The sequence below is a fragment of the Alternaria alternata genome (genome assembly GCF_001642055.1).
Source record: "Alternaria alternata strain SRC1lrK2f unplaced genomic scaffold CC77scaffold_15, whole genome shotgun sequence".
Lineage (NCBI taxonomy): Eukaryota > Fungi > Ascomycota > Dothideomycetes > Pleosporales > Pleosporaceae > Alternaria > Alternaria alternata.
In genome coordinates, this window is record NW_017306204.1 from 414,870 (window position 1) to 434,740 (window position 19,871).

The window sequence follows — 19,871 nt, forward strand, 5'->3', positions numbered from 1 at the left end:
TCATCCTAGGCCTCGTTGACAGTGTGGAGGGCGTTCAGTGTTCGATATTTGAGCCTCCTGTCGTGAGAGGTAATGATCGAAAAGCCAGAAAGTCAAGAGCTCATGCGATCGAGTCGATCACCAGTCCAGATACAAAGCTTCCGTCCTGATAGCGCAACTTCGTTGCAAATTGAAAAATACTCAGGTTTCCTCGTTACTAGTTAGCGTCTACAATTGATCCCCGGGTCAATTCAACGGAGAGCAGTGAAGTCACAAACTTACATGTCATTGTTCCTTCACAATCGCTCGCTGATTGCAAACAGATTCACCCACCTAATGCGTCGCCGCCAACGTTTCTATCAGCTACAAGTCCTTAGCATGGAGTCGCTCGACTCAGTCTCTACCGACTTACACAAGCTCATGAAGTAGGCATGGACAATTTCCTCAATACACAACTGCATCCCGCAGACACTTGCAGCATTTGCACCGACCACTTTAGCGCGACCCATCAGCCTGTGGCACTTGCCTGCAAGCACATATTCGGCCATGAATGCATCAAGACATGGCTCAAGCGTGGTAGGGGAAACACGAACGCCTGTCCAACTTGCCGTTATGTAGTGGTCCCCAAGCTGAAACGACGCAAATCCTTCGACGTGGCCTCTAGCTGGCAAGCATTATGCGACCAACCGCCTGAGCGTCTGAATGCGTTCATGATGAAGATATGGTCTGGCTTGCAAGTACTCTGGCAGCGGGAACCCACCGGCGCCTTCACAGTAACCTCCGTCCTTGACCAAGCCATCATCCCCGCCCTCATCAACACCGCACTCGGTACCAATGCGCCAGATGACCGGAGACAAGATTCTGTCCTAGATTGCTACAATCTCGTCGCTGCATCCTGGGACTCATTGGGCCGCCCCGATATAGCGACTGGTCTTGCCATCCCGCTGGTTCGACTTGCGCGTTTGATAGCCAGCGCAGGTGCTGTACTACCAAAATGGCTGACTACAAATCCGCGTGCAAACAGACTGATTTGGCGCGCGAATGCCTGCTTACCCATTGGCGAAGAAGACATATCGTGGCGCTACATCATCGAAGCCTCTCGGCAAACCGAGTCGTCTTACTTTCCGTTGCTGCACCTCTATACCGTGCTCATTAGCCAGAGTATCGCACATTATCCGGCTCCAGTGCCGTACCCGACCAGACGCCATGAGATCATGAACCTAGTGGTTGAGCGTTGTTGTGCGAAAATTGGCGGTGGTGGAGCTGCGTGGAAAGGCAGGCCAGACGATGAGCTCAAAGATGTTTTGGTTGGAGTATACGGCGAACTGCGAAGGTATCAACTAGAAAAAGGCAAGATTAGCCTTCGAGGTCGCGACGGTGAGGATGCGGTCGTAAAGGGCATATGGGCTCTCGCTGGCTGGGGCAGCGGACGAGGTAACCCGCGTTGATGTCATTGCGTAATGTGGGGCCAAGCAGAGCCATTTGGTGGCTTTAACTCTACATGCTGTAACGAGTTAGTGATAAGTCAATTGAGCCAATTCAGACATACTTAAACACTCTGTACAAGTGTACTCAAGTCTTCAATGTCCAAATTGCCGGCACGTCATGACTTCCGAGTGATGACGACAGGGCTACCCACGGAGCGTGCTCACACGGGCTCGGTGGGGTCGCGGACGCGTCAATTTCGCGACACGCAGCACAGTTCTCCATTCCTCGCCTCTTCCCCCTCACTGGACGAACCTCGTCACAGAGGAACCCACAAATTACTGCGGTACATCATAACCACTATCTGCCTAAAGAACAACAGGCTTGATGGTGGTTCTGTCTAGCCAGGATACTACCGAAACTACCGCTTCTTGCTTCCAGGGCCAATTTACTCTGTTATTCAAAGTTCCGCATATTAGGTCGCTTCGAGCGTGCCACTGACAAGCATGCAGTTGAATGGAAACCTTGAAAAAGGAGCAATATCCGGCATAATACTACCATTATCTCGGGGTCATCGGCAGTCGCAGTAACTGTAGGTCTGATGTCATGAAAGGTCCATTTAACGCCAATGTGTTTCCGTCTCTGGAACGCAGCACTTCCTGAATGCGCCTCTTGGAGAGAGTTTTGCTTGCAAACCTGCCAAAATGCACAATCGATCCTACCTTCTGCTGCTAGCCGTCGTAGTTTTCGCTGGGACTACATCATCAACCGAATGTACGCGGGAAGGACTCCTCTCGGCTGCAAACTCGTATCTAGCAGCTCAGGTAGCGGGTAACCCTAGCACTCTCAGCCTCACATCCACCAACTTCACATACCTCCAAAACAACAGGGCTTCTGACATTGCGACCGGTCTCCTTTCGAGGCCGTTTGTCATCAATTTCAACCGCTCCACCGCCGACACTGCAGCATGCGCCAGCTACACAATGTGGATCAGCACATCTGGAAGCCAACCGCATGTCGTTGGTACACAGATTCGCCATGCAGATAACGACACATCAACAACTAGCTCCATCGACACGGTGGCCGCCACAACAGGCGACCTGTTTTTTGATGCTGCAAAGACCTTATCCTACATCCGCGCCGAAACCTGGTCCACCCTTCCCGCGTCATCGCAGCCTTCTCGTGCCCTTCTCAGATCTATCGGTGATGCATATCTCGACATGTGGACAAACACTACTGCTGCCGACACTATTCCTTGGGGTCCACAGTGTGAAAGGGTGGAAGGAAGCATGTATACGAATCCTTGCGGGGGTAGTCTACCGCACGGGGGAAGTCAGAAAGTGAATGGAATGAGACGGTACGTCATTGATGAGACTATTGGAAGCGTGCAGGTCAGTTGCCAGTTTGACAGCTTAGGGCCTTGGCCAGACAGCCACGAGATCAGGGTTGAAGAGGGAAGGGTTAGGTATGTGCATACTGTGACAGTGCTGAGGGGTGTTGGTGCTTTAGGTGGGCTGTGACCATTCACACGCGCTCTGTGGCAGTCGTTCCGAAGGATTCATTGGTTATACTTCTTGACTTCAATTCGATTACTTGATGTCAGAGCTCTTCACCACTGTGCCAAATACATCTGCCAGCTCCGCCAACGCTACTCTGGTGACCTCATCACCCTTGACGCCAGGAATATCGCGGTCACCAATAGCATCCTCGACAAGAATGACTTCGTATCCCTTCTGGAAGGCCTCACGGGCAGTAGTGGACACGCAGACATGTGCCATGTAGCCAGTCAGTACGAGCTTCTTGACACCCATCTTCTGAAGCGTCTCGTGGAGGGAGGTTTGCTCGAATGATCCAGGGAAGTTCTTCCATATCTTCTCTTCTCCGTCCTAATACACACGTCAAAATTTGAACGCTTTTAGTTCTTCTTGTGCAGACATGAGGGGAAATGTCCTGCTGGCTCACATACCTGTGCCTTGACCTCCTTGAATTCTTCTGCCAGGTCGGTGCCAGGTGTGAAGACAGGTGCACCTTCCGGTGTTTGGTGTAGGATGTGGACAATCTTGCCGTTGGCTTTACGGTACTTGTCGAGAAGGTCGGCAATAACTTTTCCGCTTGCCGCAGCATTCGTTACGGTAAGAGCACCTGATGCCTAGTGAGTGGGATTAGCGATGCTGTAGGTCGACAAGAAGCGAGGGTGAGCAAGAAAGGCATAGAACGGCCTGCAACGCATTATAGCATGCTTTCCCAAATAAATCTGTCTATGCAATGGTGGAATCGAAATTTCAAAATACTTGGGATGAAAGATCAAATTTTAGAAAGCTATGAGATAGAACTTACATATTCGTTTTGAGCGTCGATGACAAGAAGAGCAGAGTCGCTAGTCGAGGCCGTAGAAGCGGGCATGCCGAGAAGATCACGAAAAGATGGTGGCGCCATTGTAATTGTGAGGTATGGTGGTTATGCGTGTGTTTAGTGTGAGTGGGTTGTAGCAGTAATGCTGTGGTACTCGATTTAATGGGAGCAGAAAGGAGGCTTAAGTAACCACAGTAGCGAAGATCATCAATTGTACGGTAGTAGCGTAGGTATGGTAAGCAATGATTAATGTCGACTTGATTCTAGACGATGTTCATGCTATTCGGGATACGACTCTCTTTTGGGATGAGGCGTGTAATTATACCCCGCCTGTAGTGGGTACCTGCATGACGCTGTTAGAACCTCGGCCCAATAGCAACAAGCCGCTCGTGGCGTGGGGAACCACATCTCCAGAAATTGGTGCCTTCATGCTTCGCTCTTACCACCTCCAGTTTCGGTCTGTCCGCGTTCTTGGTCCGTGGAAAACACTTCGCCGTTGAAGGGTGTGCTTGCGACGCACGATCACTTCGCTGCCGGCAAAGGAAGTTTTGCTACTGTTACAAAATGCTCATACGCTCTCACCCAAAAGGACTGGCGACTGAAAGAATCGAGAGACGCTGATTCCAATGGATCATCCATGAATAGTCCATTTATTCCCTATTTTGATCGCCTGTCTGTAAGTGCGAAACGTAATGCTTCTGGTCTATACCTACCTAGCATACCTAGTCCCACAAGACAAGATCTTGTCAAGGGACTATAAAGGACGAGAACAGCGTACATCATCAGCAAAAGATTGTGTAGTGACTGAGAATGCGTATGTTTAGATATAGCTTTAGATAGTTAGTCGGAGAGAAAGAGGAAAGCGCTGATTGACAAAGCAGTGAAGCAAAGAGCTGGCACGTGGTTTTCTACACTTCCTATGTTGATTACTACCTAGTAAATAGATAGCAGTCGAAAAGCTCTGTATGATAAGCTGAACGAGATATGAAATCCTGACAGCTAGGTTTTCTTGATGCGCAATCATTTGCCCTGCATCAAGTTAGGATAAGGGCTTCGAACTCGGGTATCTACAATGATTAAGAGACCGTCCAGAAACCCACACATTTTTAGTGATGCAAGTTCTTGAAACTTTATTTGCTGCAATGGCGCTGTGGTAATCTTTGCTCTTGTGAAACGATTTGCCACCAACAATACATTGGAGTCGCAAAGGTCAGCAACACACGATGAGAAGCAATCTGCACTACTACGCACAATAGGCAATATCAGGAACTACAGCGGTTGGGGGAGTAGCTCGATTGCATCATTATGATATATATGTATCTACTGCCAGAAATGAAAATTATAAGACGTCTTTGAGTAACGAGGAAGAGTTCGAAGAAGAAAAAGTGAGATATGTAGATCAGGAACTAATGATTGAGCGATTCTTGATCTGCCAGTTTGAGGCTGTGGAATACGAAAGGCTGCTCGTTGCACTTTGCGCGAACGTGAGTGAGACGCCTGTAAGTCGAACTTCTTGTTCCAGTCAGCTACTGTCAAGGTCTAGTACTGGCTGGGAGGCATAATACATTAAATATATGTTCGCCCACCTGGCGCGGCCTCCTTGATCTCTTTGAGGTGCTTCGCGTGCTCCTCGATGACTTTCGGAGAAGTCTTAGTAACCTCGCCTTGGCGAAGCGCGTACGAGTACCAAGTCTTGAAACATTCTTTCTGGGATGCTGTTGGGTAGCGTACACCCTTCGCACGGTGTGCCTGTAGGACCATTGTTTCGAGAGAGCGTGTAGCAGTAGGCATAGTTGTGATGCGACAGGAAATATATCGACGCGGATTGCGAAACAAATATAGCAGGTATAAATGCAGTGAGTGTAGACTCAGTCCGGGATAGCGGAGGATGTCGGGTTTCGGGTACCGATTTGGTAGGCGGATCCGCAGTGAAGTTTGCTGTCACGTGAGTAATGTAGATCGAGACCGGTTTGCAGAAGCGTATACGGAAAGGGGCGAAAGCGAAGGCAAGAAGAGGAATGAATTCGATGAAGCAAGTTGAGTGTGAGCTTCCATGGCTTCGTGTTAACTTTTTCCGGCTCTCCATCATATCTCCGCACTGTGTCCAACGGCGTACGTGCGTAGCCGGACATCAATGCCAAAGTCGTTGAATGTGGCCTAAAGATCTTCTAGGCGATTCCTTTGCGCTTGGAGTAGCTTTAGATCTCCTCAGTACTCGGAAGCTCATGAGATGAGCTACCAGTCGAGCGTAAATGATGACGCAGACATCGTGATCATTCACTTGACGAACGATAGTGGTAGAAGCCGGAGTATCATCGGCCGGTCAGATCGGAACCCCAGAGCCACACCTAGCGATTGGGTGGCTGGCGAACAAGTAAGCACATCACTCGATGCCTTGTTCGAACTTATGCGTAGATCTTCCATGTCGTTTGGAGTCGTTGGTGTCGCACGGAAAAGCGGGGTAGGAGCGTTAGCGGGCCAGTAGCGAGACCACACTACCAAGGTAGGTATGGTCCGTTGCGGGCATTGGCGTGAACGTCGAATGTCCTGAAGGAACCAGACGGGGCTGTACGTGGTTTGTGACGTACGACCAAACAAGGCCCAAAACCAAGGATGTGTATAGTTTCTCTAATCTTCCTCCAAATAATCGGGCTTTGGATTTGCCATTCTACATGGCCCAGTGTACTTCACTAGTAAGAAGATGTTTCCATCACTGCAGTAAGTCATCCTGGGTCCTCTTGTAGGCCTTCTAGCTATTCAACCTCGATTTTCATGCAGCAGTTCCAGGTATCTGGAAAGTACCCTCGAGACATAAGCCAGTTTTGTCTCATCAATTTGCTCAAAAGGCACGCGATATGCACCCGGAGAATTGCCTTCGTTGACCAGATTGTGAAGCTGAGCCTATGTTGAGAATAGGAGAGGTTTAGAAGTAGCAACCTGGAGAGCCAAAAGACCGCTGAGTACTCATTTGGTGGTCCTCTAGATGAGCATGTAACTGCGTTACTGCTCTCCCCAATGCCACAGATAGTGTAGCTGTGGATGATCTTCCAGTCTCGCTATTCTTTGACTGTCGCCCAAGGACACTATGCTGTGCGATCGCTAACCAGCCCAAGCATAGCCGAGCCCAACAAAGTGTCAGGGTCGATGTAAGCCTCGAGCATACCATACTCAGTAGAGTGCCATACAAGGTGGGTGACCGCGATCGTAAGCCATCCCGTAGGCTCGAGGTATATGCTTTCAAGCAATGGACTTTGAACCATGTATGAACCTCCCATTTCGTCCATGTGATTATACGCTATGACCTAGTTGTGTTTATCGAAAAGTGCTTGCCAACGAAGGTGAACAGAAGGGTTACTTGAGTTGCAACCCCAGGAGGCCAGCGGTCTGTATAACCCGATAGTCCGCCTGACGGTATATTGTCCAAAGCAACCTTGGAATGGACCTTCCACATCGTCCATTTGAGTCTGTGCGGTTGGCGGCTGGGATTTCGGTTTGTTGCAAGGAGGAGCAGAGTTTGCGCTTGACTCTTGAGTGTTTGGTAAAGGGCTTTTGTGGACGAGAGATGTCTTGAGAACGCGTTCTTTGTCTCTAATTGGGATTTCTACTGTCAGCAATGCGGGCTGCTACATAGGAAATTATACTAACTTCTTATCTCCACCTATGCAGCTGTGTCACACACATATAGGCAACAAATCTCTGTCACCCCATCTCAAACTACCGGAAGTCGGGGACAACGGCGGCGCCACTCGAGACGCCGTGGTCACCGCTTTCCTACGGCTTGTCAATCTTCAGCAAATGAAGCGCAGGACTTACTCTGCACGGTATACAGTGTACTGAGGATTGCCATCTTTCCACACACGATAGTACCAGAAAGCACAACTGTTGCGTCCTTTGCCGCTCAGCTGAGATTCGATAGAAAGGGTGAGGATAAGCATGTCGATATTTATCCCGCGTGGGGTCGATCGAACGAGAAGGAAATGCGGCAACAACATATAGCCTCAATAGGCATCATAGGTACACTGGGTAAGACACTGAGTAGGAACATGTAAAGGGGTAGGTGTCGACTTGCTGGCCTGTAGCTCAGCCAAATTCTCATCAATGTGCGGATCCATAAGACGACACTGGAAGCTACTTTGAGGTAGAATTTGGTAGACGCTGAGTCTGATTGGCATAACGCGACGTGCTGGAAGTCCAGTTCCATGGGCAACAGTAGTCGGACTTATCACTGGAAGATCACGGATCTATCCGGTCATTGAGAAGCGGCTGAAGTTCTCACAAGCCGTAATGTGAACACTCTTTTTCGCCGTAGTATGATACAGGCAAAGTACCCATGTCTCTGGCCATGGCTCCATGTTTCCTTCTCCCCGTGATGATGCCGTGATTACCATCGGATGAACTGAGCCTGAGCCATGTACCGTCTTAGATAGGAGTGGGTAAACTGAAGGTTATTCAGATGCCACCGGCTTGCCAGCTGATATCATGTTCCTGGAGGTCTCAGATCTGGAAGCCTAGAGAAGTCGCCACAAGTGTATCCTTAGTATAGCATCTGGCACCACATGATATGCGCATCCATTTCTGCTTTTTGCTAGCTTCGTAAGGTTGCTTCATACTACAACAGTCGGATTCTTAGTGTATCGTGGTAGTTCAGCTAGCAGCATGGCGATCATACGACATGCTGCTAAACACTCGTGAAAGTTTATGATAGTATATTGATACACAGGCGTGCTCCTATCATTGGAAATTTCTCGAGACTCTCAACATACTGCCTCAGTAGATTTGCGAGAAGACACACGATCGTCATGTTATCCTGTGGTGCTACGAAAGCTTCTCCTGCAGGCTCACCGACTTCAAAAGCCATTTCTGCACTCCACACCTCATCTCCGCCGAGGACTTGGCGTGCATCACCGGGATTAGTAGATATGCCGGCTGCTATGATTCTTGGCATCTCCTTTTCATCCGGTGGTTATCTTGAACTTGCCGAGGCTTCCCGCCTTCAGCGCCCAAATGTTTCATCACGTGCGCCACTACCCCTAAAATACCAACACCTACATGACTTTAGCTCGACGGATGTTTCTCTCAGGCCTTGGTGTGCATCCGAAGAGTGTGGGGTAAGGCCTCCCTGCCTTTCTTAGTGGCGTACTTTTATATTAACGTCCTGTGAACCGGGTTGAGAAAGCGCGTAAATCCCGGATCAGCGATATTGTCTCTCAGTATCGTGCAGAATCTGTGCAGGGGACATGGATCTTTGTACTTTTGTATCTTTGCCATGATTACCGAGGCGGATACTGAACGGTTCCGTTTGCGGTCTCTAGGCCGTTCTAGTCAGTGCACTTGGACGTGCTTTTGAAAATGAGAGGACTGGAACGCACGACTGTCATGGACACCAAGACGGATGTAGACACAGGCGAGATGATATCTCATGACCACCAAATGCGACTTCTTCCAGCGATTCAGGCTCATATCCACTTTGAAGAAGACATATAAGGTCGCTGCTTCTCGCAGTTAGTATCGTCACTGCATCCAGCACAGATCAGCCTACTCAGTTCATCATGGTATCCTTCAAGTCTCTCCTTCTCGCCGCTGTGGCTTCCACAAGCGTGCTCGCCGCTCCCTTCGACTTCCTCGCTGAGCGCGACGATGGCAATGTGACTGCTCTCCTTGAGAAGCGTCAGTCGACGCCCAGCTCTGAGGGCTACCACAACGGTTACTTCTACTCCTGGTGGACTGATGGTGGCGGTTCTGCTCAGTACACCATGGGTGAGGGCAGCAAGTACTCCGTGACCTGGAGGAACACCGGTAACTTCGTCGGTGGCAAGGGATGGAACCCTGGAACCGGCCGGTAAGTCACCCGGAAGATCTGAGATTGATCGTTTGCTGATCCTTATCCTAGCACCATCAACTACGGCGGTTCCTTCAACCCTCAGGGTAACGGTTACTTGGCTGTCTACGGTTGGACCCGCAACCCGCTTGTGGAGTACTACGTGATCGAGTCTTACGGCACCTACAACCCTAGCAGCGGATCTCAGCGCAAGGGTAGTTTCCAGACTGACGGTGGTACTTACGACATTTCCACCTCCACCCGTACCAACCAGCCCTCCATCGACGGAACAAGGACCTTTCAGCAGTACTGGTAAGAAAGCATGCAATATGGCTGAACATGTAACATGTACTAACAAACACACAGGTCTGTTCGCACCCAGAAGCGCGTTGGTGGCAGCGTGAACATGCAGAACCACTTCAACGCCTGGTCTCGCTATGGCATGAACTTGGGTCAGCATTACTACCAGATCGTCGCCACCGAGGGGTACCAATCTTCTGGAAGCTCCGAGATCTATGTGCAAACCTCGTAGGTGCGCAGAGTTTCAGGTAGTCGGATCAGCAGCCATTGCACAGTACAAGACAATAGCCACGCTTTGGTTGCTTTTCGGATGATAGATAGGGGCGATGCGAGTCGTTCAACCTAGCCTCGTAATCTGACAATACAATCGCTTGCTTGAAAGTCGCTTATCTTCCATGTGGTGCTATCCTTGCTGTGTCTTCCATATGCATGTAATCAATTTTAGGCAATCAGATCAACGTCCTTCTAGAAGCGGCCAAGCTTTCATCGCGTGGTGGCTGTGTGCCAAGACGAGTACGGGGGGTGCCAAGGTAGGAGGTATATTACTTGCGGGTCACCATCTCAAGAAGGGAAGGATGACCGGCTAGCCGAAAGGGAGTACGATGCGGCTCAGATGTGGCATGAAACTTTTCATCGACGTAGTTCCGATTATGCTCCATGGATAACGACGTTGCCATTGGGATATATTCAACATTCGCTTGTGATACTGTCGTTGATTGCTGTGATGGTGAAAGAGATCGAGGCTTCCGTCAGTCGCGTCTTTTGTCTGGATCGTCGCAATGAGATAGCATAGGCGGGTATGCATGACTCCGGTGTTCCTGGAGGACAAAGACACCCATCATCGTGAGTTGATGGAATCAGGATGACTTTGCACACATCTGCCACTTCCGCCTCTTCGTTCTCACTAGTACGCGTACGCGGTTTGTCGACGAGGATTTACCCCATATCCGCCCTGCGGTGACGCGCAAGTGAACCAAAGACCATTGCCATACAAATTGGGCCTCCAGAAGACACAATGGCATGTTTTCCGTTCTCGCGGAGTGAGGGAGAGAAGACGAGTGGAAACCGGTGGAGGGGAAGTCGCAATTCGGAATGTTGACGTGTGTGTACACTTTACCCGATTGGCCACGTTTGGGTCGAAAGCCTCCCTGCATATTCCCAAGAGTGTTACCCTACAGCACATTGCGCAACATTGGTAGTCAATGTAACACAGAACACTAAACATTTGCAAATATTGCAACAATGACACAGCACGATCATATCTTCATTGAGCAGCGTTTCTCCCCATCATTCATGTCGCATGATTTCCCTCTTCTTATATACATTTACATCTTGTTGAAGACGTTCGTCCCCGTAATGTACTCCTCAGTTCCCTCTCTTCGCCTCGACTCGGTATGGCTCTCATAACTTTCCTCGGTAACAACAAGCTCATCACTTAACCCCTCCAAAAGCACACTACTCTCCGCCTCTGCGCCTGCCATGTAATCAAAACTCTCTCCAGACTCACTTTCACTACCCGCCTTCTCAAACACATCAAGACCGCCATCAAACCGGCCTTGCTCTCCGATCCAGTCCACACCACCAGTGCGTCTGTCGCGGCGTATGACTTCCTTTTCCTCGAGGGGTAAAAGGGGAAGATCGGTCTTGGATGGGAGGATGGTGCGGCGGTGCCAGGCACCAAGGAACATGCCTTCGGGGTCTACTTCATTGCGTACGCGCATGTATTCGTCCAAGTCGTTACCGTAAACAGAAGAGAGGTAAGCGTTGTCAACGGATTGGAAGTTCTTAGCCCAGTGGGGTCGGCCGTTGTACTCCTTCATCAGGTGTTCGAAGGCCTGGTAGTAGCGTTCGCGACAGGGTGGATCTTGACCGTAGGGGCGGTACAGGGTAGCGTTGAGGTACAGGGCGGGTTGATCAGGATATGAGGTATCGAGGAACGGACGTGGTTCACGATTGACGGTGTTTGCGATACGGACCTCGATGGGAGAGTGGACGTAGAGGCCTTTTGTACTGAAGGGGATGCCAGAAGATTGTTCGTCGCCGTGAAGCCAGTTTGTCAGTCGTGTCAGAGCCTCGGGGCCCTTGTCAAGAGGGATGCTCCATTCGTTGACAAACTGGGAGTAAAGGCAATTCATCAGGAGTTCAGTACGCTGCTCGCCAACTGCAGAGATGACAGCACCATCTTTGAAGCCGTATTGCATGCCGAAGACGAACCACTCTACCCAAGGCAGGAAGCGCGGGACATACTGCGATATCCAGAGAAGAATGTGATATGTGTGGAAACCGACGCTGCCGCCATACCAGTTATATTCTGGCTGGCGGTGCTCCTTGTCTGTCTTGTCTGCCCGCCATACGACTGCGCGCTTCATGTACGGCAGCCACCACACCCTTGTAAACTCATTCGATGTCCAAAGCCCGTTGTTCCAGTCTGCCAAAACGTCTTCAATCGGCCGTATAGTCTGAACCCATTCGACGTTGTTCGCTTCGATCATCTGAAACTCGATTTCGACAATGATGCCCAGTGCGCCTAGCGATACCAGGGCCGCTCGGAAGAGGTCTGGGGATTGCTGGGGTGAGCATCGTACCGCCTGACCGTTGGCCAGCACAATACGGAGACTCTGAACGCGGTCGGAGAGAAGGCCGTGGCTGTATGAACTGCCGTGTGTCGCTGTCGCAATCGCTCCGGCGAGCGACTGGTCGTCGATGGAACCGAGGTTGGGCATTGTCAGACCGTGGCTCTTTGCCTGCAAGTTGAGATTATGAAGGCGTATTCCAGCCTGCACGGTCATGGTCTTGCGCTCCTTGTCCACGCTCAACACCTGCTTGTAGTCGTCGAGGTTGATCATCCATGCCGACGTGCACGTTATGTCCGAGGGTGAATGTCCACATCCCACAGTGACGACGCGTCTTCGCATGCGTCTCGCGAGATTCACAACCTTCTGCACCTCCTGGAGACTCTGCGGTCGGACATAGAGCTCTGGCCGCGAATGGAACGTCCGCGCCCATGTGTGGTGAATGTGCGATTGAGATGCGCGGAACGGCACATCCGGATCTGTCCGGTCCAGCTCGATATTGAAGCGTGGCGGCATCATGACGCCGGTTAGAGGCGACTGCGCCATCCTCGTGGTGTTGAGAATAAACGATGCATGGGTTGAGATGGTGGCGCCCACATGTAAATGTCGAGATCGAAGGGTCCATCCAGATGACGTTAGCGGCACGCCAGCCCCGCGACGATGGTCTTCTGGAGATATCTCGGGATTGTCGCTCTCTATCTACCAACTTAAGATATGCGCCGAACATCTCACTCCTGGGTTCACCCATCTCACGAAGCAGCGCCAGGATGATTTTAGGAATCTTAGTCTATTTTTCATCAAGACTTCATGTGTAGGCCATTAAATACATCAATAACGTTCCGTCGGGTTCCCTTTGCCCACGATGAACAATTATGCCTCCCGCTTACTCTCTATTGCTCTCAGACAAAACAGATGTCGACCAGCCTATAGCTTCGACTGCACCTTCTCCTCCCTGCCCTTCAGCCCAGGGTGTTGAGCGACGATCGGTCTAGTCACAACGAAAAATGCTGTGCCCCCAGACTTTGTTGAAAATTGCGCCTTTGACCCTTTGTGGAAGAAAGCAAAGTCGCCTGCAACAAGGTGATGCATGATACCTGTTGCCTCGTCCAAGACGTCGATCTGGCCGTTGAGAACGTATTTGGACTCTTCAGATTCAAATTGAGGGATGTCGCGTACGGGGCCCGCTTGAACGCGGTAGAAGCCAGACGTTATGTAGGTGGGAGAGTCGGTGGTTTGAGTTCGGATGCTAGTGGAGGTGAGAAAACGTCATGGTAGGAACTCGAGGGTGGAGAGATGTAGAGGTGAATATGATGCGGTCGACGTACGAGTGGAAGTCTGCGACCATTGCGCTCTCGCCATCTGGGATGGGGATGTACTCCTGGCCTGCGCCTTTGATGATGGTAAGAGGTACGTATTTCTGAGACACTATGCAGTTGGTAAGTAAGTGTCTCTCAAATCAAGCTCCAAATTCCGAAACAATGCATAGACTTACTGGTTGGTGATGTGAGATATTCGATTAGATGCTGTGATCGGAAAACTTAGGAACGGACCGTTGGATATTTAAAGATCATTGAACTATGTGCAACAATACGAGGAAAGCACCGACCGGCGATTACTATGGCTCTGTTGAGTACTGATTGCTGTCTACCCCTTCTTCTCCTCGCCGTGATATTTGTCCGCATTGGGTAAGTCGTGCCGGGCAGCCTAGCGGAGACAACTTGACCTTGTATTCGTAAGACATAGCTTAATTTCTATCTCGAAGTAAAAGCCGACCGGAGACCCGGAAGAAAGCTAGCACGCATAGGGTGCAGTTAGGTAAGTTCTGTGGTGCAGGTAGTCAGAAACAAAGTGGCGCTAGCGCAGGATTTGAGCCATCGTCGTCATCTCATTCACTCAACCGCGTAATAAGCTCCTCTTGTTGTAGCTCACCCAGTGCTTCGCTTCCACTGATTTTCTTAATGATCGGTTATCTAATGAGTTTCCTTCTCTTCACAGTCCGTCCTTTGGCTTCACCATTCTTTTCTCCCTTCTTCTGTGCAAATGCTGTATTATTTACACCTCGAAGCACAACATCCTCACACTCTTCGTAAAATAACTCCCTGAGCCATTTCCAAGAAACAGCATACAAATCCGTCACTTGATGCGTCTCCAACATACACAGGGTCCGATCATACGGCAAAGTCCCCCTCTTAATCAACCCCGTCTCAAGTATTTTCTGAAATTGCTTGTCAAGCAACCTGAAATGGTCTAGCGTATCCTTCTCTATATCTTCATATCCAACTAGTGAGATTTGTTGCTCATCATTGGGATTGGCCACTCTCCATCGGACGGCATTGTGGATAAGCTTTATTGCTATGGTGTATCTCCAGTAGAGCGTTTCGCCTTGCATTGTACCCATGGTTTTGATGTCATGGTGCATGCGCTCTAGGAAGACCTTCACTGATGAAGATGTGGCACGGACGGTCGTAGAAATTTTGGACAGAACTTTCTTGCCGAATTTCTCGATGGCTCGGGAATTTGGATCGATATGCCAGCGAAGAGAAGGATCCATTGCTATGGCTGGAGGTCGGTATATGGCGACGTGAGAAATATGAGAAGACTTGGATAGACTGTCATACCTGCTTCTGCAAGACCATCTTGTTCGATTTTTTCAAAAAATTCGAGGCAATACCTTCTCCATGCATCGAGCTGCTGCTTCAGTCTTGTTAGTTTACGAGATGAATCGTAATATGTGGGTTGCAAGTCCATCATGCTTCCTTCCCAGGGTTCTCTCAGCCCGTGTGGGTCAGGCTTGTGTGTTTCAAGGGTATCGGCGTGCTCCACGAAGCCGCAGGATCTCAACAGACGTAGACTGTGATTGCAGTGAGTTTTCAACTCATCAATTTGTGTTTGGACTTCCTTGCGTGGTACGGGCGTCTTGTTCAGTGACGGGGTGCCATTGCGCATCGTATCATTGCATTCGCCGCTGTAATGGTCTTGCCTTGAGCAGGAGAAGCACATGAGCTTCTCAAGGTTCTTGCAATCCATTCTGGAAGAGGTATTACCCTTACAGTCGCTACATAGGTGCTGTAGTAGAGCAGCTTTATCGTGTCCGCGCTTGATCTGAGGCATGATGAATGAGAGCCAGGATTTGGATATGATGAGTGAGCCCGAGAAAGACGAAGAGTAACAGAACAAAATGGAGTTGAAGCAAGCGATACATTGAAGAGGACGAGACAAGGACGGGAAATGATAAGCTTGGAAGACGCGGTCATCTGTGATGCCAAGCTGCTGTGTCACCAACATAGCAAACGCGTCTTGACCGTCACCGCCAATATGATTGACTGCAGTGGAAATCCTCCCGATACGCCCTCGCAACAGTGTGAGAGCGTCCAGTGAACTCTGCATATGTCTTCCTCGAGACTAGAACGTTAGCAGAATATATGGCGAAATGACGGATAGAAGATATTAGGGCGTACTTGGCCAGCCAGAAAATTGAAATTGATACGAGAAGGAACAGTTTGCATGTCTTGCGTTCAGCCAAAGTCACATCTATTCTATTCAGATAAGCTCGTCTTGAGATCGTGTGCTCGTAATCGTCATGTACGCTACTCATGTTTGTTTCGGCAGCGATTTTACCGCAGCGGGATACCCTCGCCATCTTCACCATCCATGACATCCATTTCGTCTCCGCCGAACCCCTCACTGCCTACATCGTCACCCACGTCAAAGCGCATAAACTTCTCGTTCTTCGCTTCAGCTGCATAATCGTTAGCACCGCTCTCTCCACATAAAAGGTCAAGTGAAACTTACTACCCCACTCCACAACCTGCCCATCCTGAACTTCACAGTCCTTGAGAACAGTCTTGTCGCCATCCTTTGCATCTCCACCTTCCATCCTACACCTCCTTCCCAAGATACAATCCGTAAGCTGTACATTAGGCCCAACCTCCACACCATCCATCAATAGACAGCGTAACAGTCTCGCGCCTTCACTGATCTTGCAGTTCGGTCCAATAACGCTTTCCTTGATGTTGGTCTTCTCTTCTACAATAACGTTGTCTGCAAGTAACGAGTTCTCGGCTTCTACGCGGCATTTCCGGGGTATGGATTCTTTGTGGACAATCTTAGACTGATGCGCGAATGGCGATGCGAGTTCCTTGGAGACTTCTTCGATTGAGGGGAGCTTGGCGAGGCGGAGGGAGACAGTTAGGAGCAGATGCGAGTCGTCTACGCGGCGGATAAGCGGTTCGTTCGGGCCTGAGGGTTGAACATAGGCTAGGATTGGTGGTACTGTGAGTTTAGAATTCGAGGTGAGTGATTTGGCCGAGTTGGGTATGCTGGAGGATTTTGTGACTCGTGATGCGAGTGTGGTGAGTGCCGATGTTTCTGTCTCTGTGTTGCTGTCCGAGTATGTGGTGCTGAACCTGGAAACATCGATCTCTTCTTCGACGACTTGCGAGCCGTGATCCGACTCTTCGTCCTCGCCCTGCAGTATTTGCCGCAGACCTAATTTATCTCCGAGCCCTTCTTGCCAGCCTGCTTTTGCCCACCATCCCAATACTTCTTCGCTGATGCTCTCGAATTTCTCGTTCTTCTTGATCATCTCCATGACCCAGTATGGGAAGATGTATATATGTGCATCGCGGTGTGTCGTAAGCATCCTTATCCGCGCGTGCTTGCGAATGAGCGAATGCCGCAGAGGAAATGTTTTGTTCTCTTCGGTTATGTCGTTCAGTGTATCGGTGGGTACTGAGTACACGAGCTTCGAGATATTGCGGCGTAGCGAGTCTGTTGGAACTGGGACGATGGGTGTGGGTAGTGGTGTTGTTGCAATGAAGTCTGTTTCTTCCTTCTTCCTGCTTCCCTCTCCCTTGGTCTGATACCATACACCCATGCCGCCTCTTCGTCCAAGCTTCTCACCACCAGCACCGAATGCGATCTTGCCGCCGTTGTGATCTAGTCCACCACTGGCTCCAGCAAAGCCACCCTGCTCGACCATCCATGCGTCTGCAAGCGCTGTGCCGTCCAACTCGCATACGAGATCGCACGGCAGTACGATGAAGTCGCCTTTGATCGCGCTCTGTAGTTCTGGTAGCCTGAAGAGGTCGCCAGTACTGGTCTGGTGTGAAAGATCTTTTGGCGCAAGGATGTCTGGCTTTGGTGAAGGGAGGGTTGTGAGGTGTGGGTTCTGCGACATGGCAGCCTCGATGGCTTCTAATGACTCTGGCGGTGTCACGACCGTGATGTCTGCAGCCTGTTAGAGCAGAAATTACAGAAAGAGGACATGCGCCATGTTCTACCTGTGACTCCCATGCGGTAGCACCATTCTAGGGGGTACCAGACCATGGGCCTGTTCGCAATGGGCAACAAGGCCTTTGGTATCTCCTTTGGCGTAGATGTGAAAGTGCTGAAGGAGGCTCCAGGCCCGCACAGGATGAGAGCCTGGAAGCCTGGCGCGGGAAGACTCGTCGCGTGAGGCATTGTGAGAATGGAAGGTGGTTGCCGCGACGTATACGCGGGTCTGGGATGTATAGACTGCCGGTTCGGGCCTGGTGGTGTGAAGCGGATGCCTTGCTTCGTCTTTTGTGTGATGGTATTGGCGTCCGCCGAGCGTAGCTGCAGGTACAAAGACGTGGGTGTGGGGTGTAAGAGTCACCCCGCCGCCAAAAGTTCACAGACTGACTCGCACACCCTCGCCTCGGCAGGCACGCACGTGTCAAGCAGGCGCATCAGCTCCCCCAGCCACCGGCGGGCGTCAACAACAGGGAAGCTGCCCTGGAGCCGAGCGGCAGCGGCTGACAACCAAAACAATAATCTCATACTCCTGACAGCGTTTGACCCGCCACGAAACATCGACGAATTATCATGACCTAAACGCCACAATGTCTTCTTTCAACTACGACCGCTACGACCGTCGCCAGAACAACTCGCGCAACCGCAGCGCCCTCGGCTTCTACGTTCCTCTGATCCTCACCGTGACAGTCGCGACCGCAGGTCTTGCAGCCTGGGTATGGAGTGCGCGCGAGGATAGTCGGGATTACTCATCCGACGACGACTTGTCCTATGGCGAAGACTCGACTGAGAAGCGACAAGGCAGGGCACCTGCAGCACGCGATGCATCTGGATTTCCCGTAGGGGAGGGAGGCGGTGAAGGCTATGGATACGGGGGCGGCGACAGCACACTGCTTGGTCGCGCACAAGGCGTCATCAGACGCACACCATCGCCACAGCAACTGTTCGATACTGTGAGTAAGAAGACGGCGGCGGGTTGGGCAGCCGCAGGTGCAGCTGCTGGTGCGGCGCTTGCTTCGATTCGCGAAGAAGACAAAGACGAGGCTTTTGGCGATCACTCGCGATGGAGCGAGGAGGCCACTATCAGGAGGAATGTCGAGGCCCAGAGTCGAGATAGCAATGCTGCGGTGGATGCGCAGGCACGGAGCTTTGCGGCCAGTGTGCGCAAAGCTGAAGGGAGGGGCGAATACAGCGGAAAGAGGAAGACGGTGGTACTGGTCGTCAGCGCAGAGAGCCTGATGGACAGAGTTGATGATGATGAGGGCTCGTACCGCGAAGAGAACGCTGTAAGCTCCCCATACCGTATCCCTTGTCGCACTTCAAAAACTGACAGCTTGCAGACCATCCTATCCCACCTCCCCGACACCGACTTCTCCAGGACCAAGCTCTTCGTACTTATCTACTCCCCATCCCTGCGCTCGCGCCCACAATCCCGATCCAACTCTCGCACTGGATCGTCTTCGCTTGGCGACTCATACTCTGCCATCAGCACACCTGCACGCACACCGGGCGAGGAACTATCTTCCATTGAGCCAGTTGTCTACACGCCAGCACCAAGCACTCGGGGGTCTGACAATACACTCTGGAACACCCTCCACTCGCAAGCGCTCCGTCTAGTCGAGGACCCTGCCATGGTCATGCCTTTCAACACCACCACAGGATTCGTGCATATGCTTAGACACCTCGGACCTGAACTTGTTTACGTAGTCGACGCATTGAGCGGCGTGAACGGTCAGAACATCGAGGACCTGCGCAAGTGGGTCGCACAGACCATCGTCGTTGTTGGCGCTGATGGTACTGGTCTCGGCGGGCTTGTAGACACTGACGACGAGGGCCCTATGCAAAAGGGCAAGGAAAGTGAGCATACCGTCAGGTGGTGGCAGGTTCGCAGTGATATGATCGGTCTCGGCAAGGGTGTCGAAGTTGTCGATGCTTCCAGGCTCGAAGACGACTATGAGAGGAGGGTCGGTGGACGCGAGTAGAGTCCGTCGTTTTGTCTTGACCTGGTGTTTGATGATCTGCCTCTATGTGTATAGCAGCCTTATGCAATGCTTGTATTTGATTAACGACGAATATACCATGCTTGTTTTTTCAATGATTCGACACATTCGACGGCCGTGGGAGTAGCATCACACAATAACGCGCAAAAT

The 19,871-nt window shown here is 50.9% G+C and overlaps 10 protein-coding genes across 10 annotated transcripts; 4 read left to right on the top strand and 6 right to left on the bottom strand.

Moving 5' to 3' along the window:
• Positions 1 to 410: 410 nt before the first annotated feature.
• CC77DRAFT_966880 (hypothetical protein) lies at positions 411 to 1,415 on the top strand (the record flags this gene model as incomplete). The annotated part of the gene is made up of 1 exon (XM_018535738.1): positions 411 to 1,415. A coding segment is annotated over one exon (1,005 nt), but the record flags the coding sequence as incomplete, so codon positions are not given.
• Positions 1,416 to 2,108: 693 nt separating this feature from the next.
• On the top strand, positions 2,109 to 2,924 carry CC77DRAFT_939799 (hypothetical protein; the record flags this gene model as incomplete). The annotated part of the gene is made up of 1 exon (XM_018534696.1): positions 2,109 to 2,924. The coding sequence occupies one exon, from the start codon at positions 2,109 to 2,111 to the stop codon at positions 2,922 to 2,924; it is 816 nt and encodes a 271-aa protein (XP_018383997.1).
• Positions 2,925 to 2,958: 34 nt separating this feature from the next.
• Positions 2,959 to 4,036, bottom strand: CC77DRAFT_201126 (Isochorismatase hydrolase). The gene is made up of 3 exons (XM_018530597.1): positions 3,742 to 4,036; positions 3,371 to 3,553; positions 2,959 to 3,290 (listed from the first exon to the last, which is right to left on the bottom strand). Exons 1-3 carry the CDS (start codon positions 3,838 to 3,840, stop codon positions 2,994 to 2,996), a joined length of 579 nt encoding a protein of 192 aa, XP_018383998.1. The 5' UTR covers positions 3,841 to 4,036; the 3' UTR covers positions 2,959 to 2,993.
• Positions 4,037 to 6,743: 2,707 nt separating this feature from the next.
• Positions 6,744 to 7,077, bottom strand: CC77DRAFT_1022129 (hypothetical protein). The gene has a single exon (XM_018525399.1). The coding sequence runs from the start codon at positions 7,014 to 7,016 to the stop codon at positions 6,840 to 6,842; it is 177 nt and encodes a 58-aa protein (XP_018383999.1). The 5' UTR covers positions 7,017 to 7,077; the 3' UTR covers positions 6,744 to 6,839.
• A 2,202-nt stretch (positions 7,078 to 9,279) lies between these two features.
• On the top strand, positions 9,280 to 10,194 carry CC77DRAFT_1022131 (xylanase). Its single transcript, XM_018525400.1, has 3 exons — positions 9,280 to 9,595; positions 9,647 to 9,886; positions 9,941 to 10,194. The coding sequence occupies exons 1-3, from the start codon at positions 9,306 to 9,308 to the stop codon at positions 10,104 to 10,106; spliced, it is 696 nt and encodes a 231-aa protein (XP_018384000.1). The 5' UTR covers positions 9,280 to 9,305; the 3' UTR covers positions 10,107 to 10,194.
• Positions 10,195 to 11,100: 906 nt separating this feature from the next.
• On the bottom strand, positions 11,101 to 13,053 carry CC77DRAFT_1022132 (hypothetical protein). The gene has a single exon (XM_018525401.1). The coding sequence runs from the start codon at positions 12,991 to 12,993 to the stop codon at positions 11,200 to 11,202; it is 1,794 nt and encodes a 597-aa protein (XP_018384001.1). The 5' UTR covers positions 12,994 to 13,053; the 3' UTR covers positions 11,101 to 11,199.
• Positions 13,054 to 13,231: 178 nt separating this feature from the next.
• CC77DRAFT_1022134 (hypothetical protein) lies at positions 13,232 to 14,272 on the bottom strand. Its single transcript, XM_018525402.1, has 3 exons — positions 13,940 to 14,272; positions 13,773 to 13,872; positions 13,232 to 13,693 (listed from the first exon to the last, which is right to left on the bottom strand). Coding segments are annotated over exons 1-3 (423 nt in total). The 5' UTR covers positions 13,941 to 14,272; the 3' UTR covers positions 13,232 to 13,371.
• An 81-nt stretch (positions 14,273 to 14,353) lies between these two features.
• CC77DRAFT_1022136 (hypothetical protein) lies at positions 14,354 to 15,136 on the bottom strand (the record flags this gene model as incomplete). Its single annotated transcript, XM_018525403.1, has 1 exon — positions 14,354 to 15,136. A coding segment is annotated over exon 1 (581 nt), but the record flags the coding sequence as incomplete, so codon positions are not given.
• Positions 15,137 to 15,949: 813 nt separating this feature from the next.
• Positions 15,950 to 18,081, bottom strand: CC77DRAFT_993004 (hypothetical protein). The gene is made up of 3 exons (XM_018536395.1): positions 17,730 to 18,081; positions 16,240 to 17,676; positions 15,950 to 16,186 (listed from the first exon to the last, which is right to left on the bottom strand). The coding sequence occupies exons 1-3, from the start codon at positions 17,908 to 17,910 to the stop codon at positions 16,062 to 16,064; spliced, it is 1,743 nt and encodes a 580-aa protein (XP_018384004.1). The 5' UTR covers positions 17,911 to 18,081; the 3' UTR covers positions 15,950 to 16,061.
• Positions 18,082 to 18,180: 99 nt separating this feature from the next.
• CC77DRAFT_1051697 (hypothetical protein) lies at positions 18,181 to 19,804 on the top strand. The gene is made up of 2 exons (XM_018527680.1): positions 18,181 to 19,007; positions 19,062 to 19,804. Exons 1-2 carry the CDS (start codon positions 18,312 to 18,314, stop codon positions 19,701 to 19,703), a joined length of 1,338 nt encoding a protein of 445 aa, XP_018384005.1. The 5' UTR covers positions 18,181 to 18,311; the 3' UTR covers positions 19,704 to 19,804.
• The last annotated feature ends 67 nt before the right edge of the window (positions 19,805 to 19,871 follow it).

Coding starts and splice junctions, on each gene's coding strand:
- CC77DRAFT_1022131 (XM_018525400.1), top strand. CDS start 9,306: ATGGTATCCTTCAAGTCTCTCCTTCTCGCCGCTGTGGCTTCCACAAGC. Junction 9,596..9,646: donor TGGAACCCTGGAACCGGCCG/GTAAGTCACCCG, acceptor TCCTTATCCTAG/CACCATCAACTACGGCGGTT. Junction 9,887..9,940: donor AGGACCTTTCAGCAGTACTG/GTAAGAAAGCAT, acceptor ACAAACACACAG/GTCTGTTCGCACCCAGAAGC.
- CC77DRAFT_993004 (XM_018536395.1), bottom strand. CDS start 17,910: ATGCCTCACGCGACGAGTCTTCCCGCGCCAGGCTTCCAGGCTCTCATC. Junction 17,677..17,729: donor CTACCGCATGGGAGTCACAG/GTAGAACATGGC, acceptor AACAGGCTGCAG/ACATCACGGTCGTGACACCG. Junction 16,187..16,239: donor GCAGGTTGTGGAGTGGGGTA/GTAAGTTTCACT, acceptor ACGATTATGCAG/CTGAAGCGAAGAACGAGAAG.
- CC77DRAFT_201126 (XM_018530597.1), bottom strand. CDS start 3,840: ATGGCGCCACCATCTTTTCGTGATCTTCTCGGCATGCCCGCTTCTACG. Junction 3,554..3,741: donor TCGACGCTCAAAACGAATAT/GTAAGTTCTATC, acceptor CCCACTCACTAG/GCATCAGGTGCTCTTACCGT. Junction 3,291..3,370: donor TCAAGGAGGTCAAGGCACAG/GTATGTGAGCCA, acceptor CGTGTGTATTAG/GACGGAGAAGAGAAGATATG.
- CC77DRAFT_1022134 (XM_018525402.1), bottom strand. Junction 13,694..13,772: donor ATGGTCGCAGACTTCCACTC/GTACGTCGACCG, acceptor CACCTCCACTAG/CATCCGAACTCAAACCACCG.
- CC77DRAFT_1022132 (XM_018525401.1), bottom strand. CDS start 12,993: ATGGCGCAGTCGCCTCTAACCGGCGTCATGATGCCGCCACGCTTCAAT.
- CC77DRAFT_1022129 (XM_018525399.1), bottom strand. CDS start 7,016: ATGGTTCAAAGTCCATTGCTTGAAAGCATATACCTCGAGCCTACGGGA.
- CC77DRAFT_1051697 (XM_018527680.1), top strand. CDS start 18,312: ATGTCTTCTTTCAACTACGACCGCTACGACCGTCGCCAGAACAACTCG. Junction 19,008..19,061: donor CGTACCGCGAAGAGAACGCT/GTAAGCTCCCCA, acceptor GACAGCTTGCAG/ACCATCCTATCCCACCTCCC.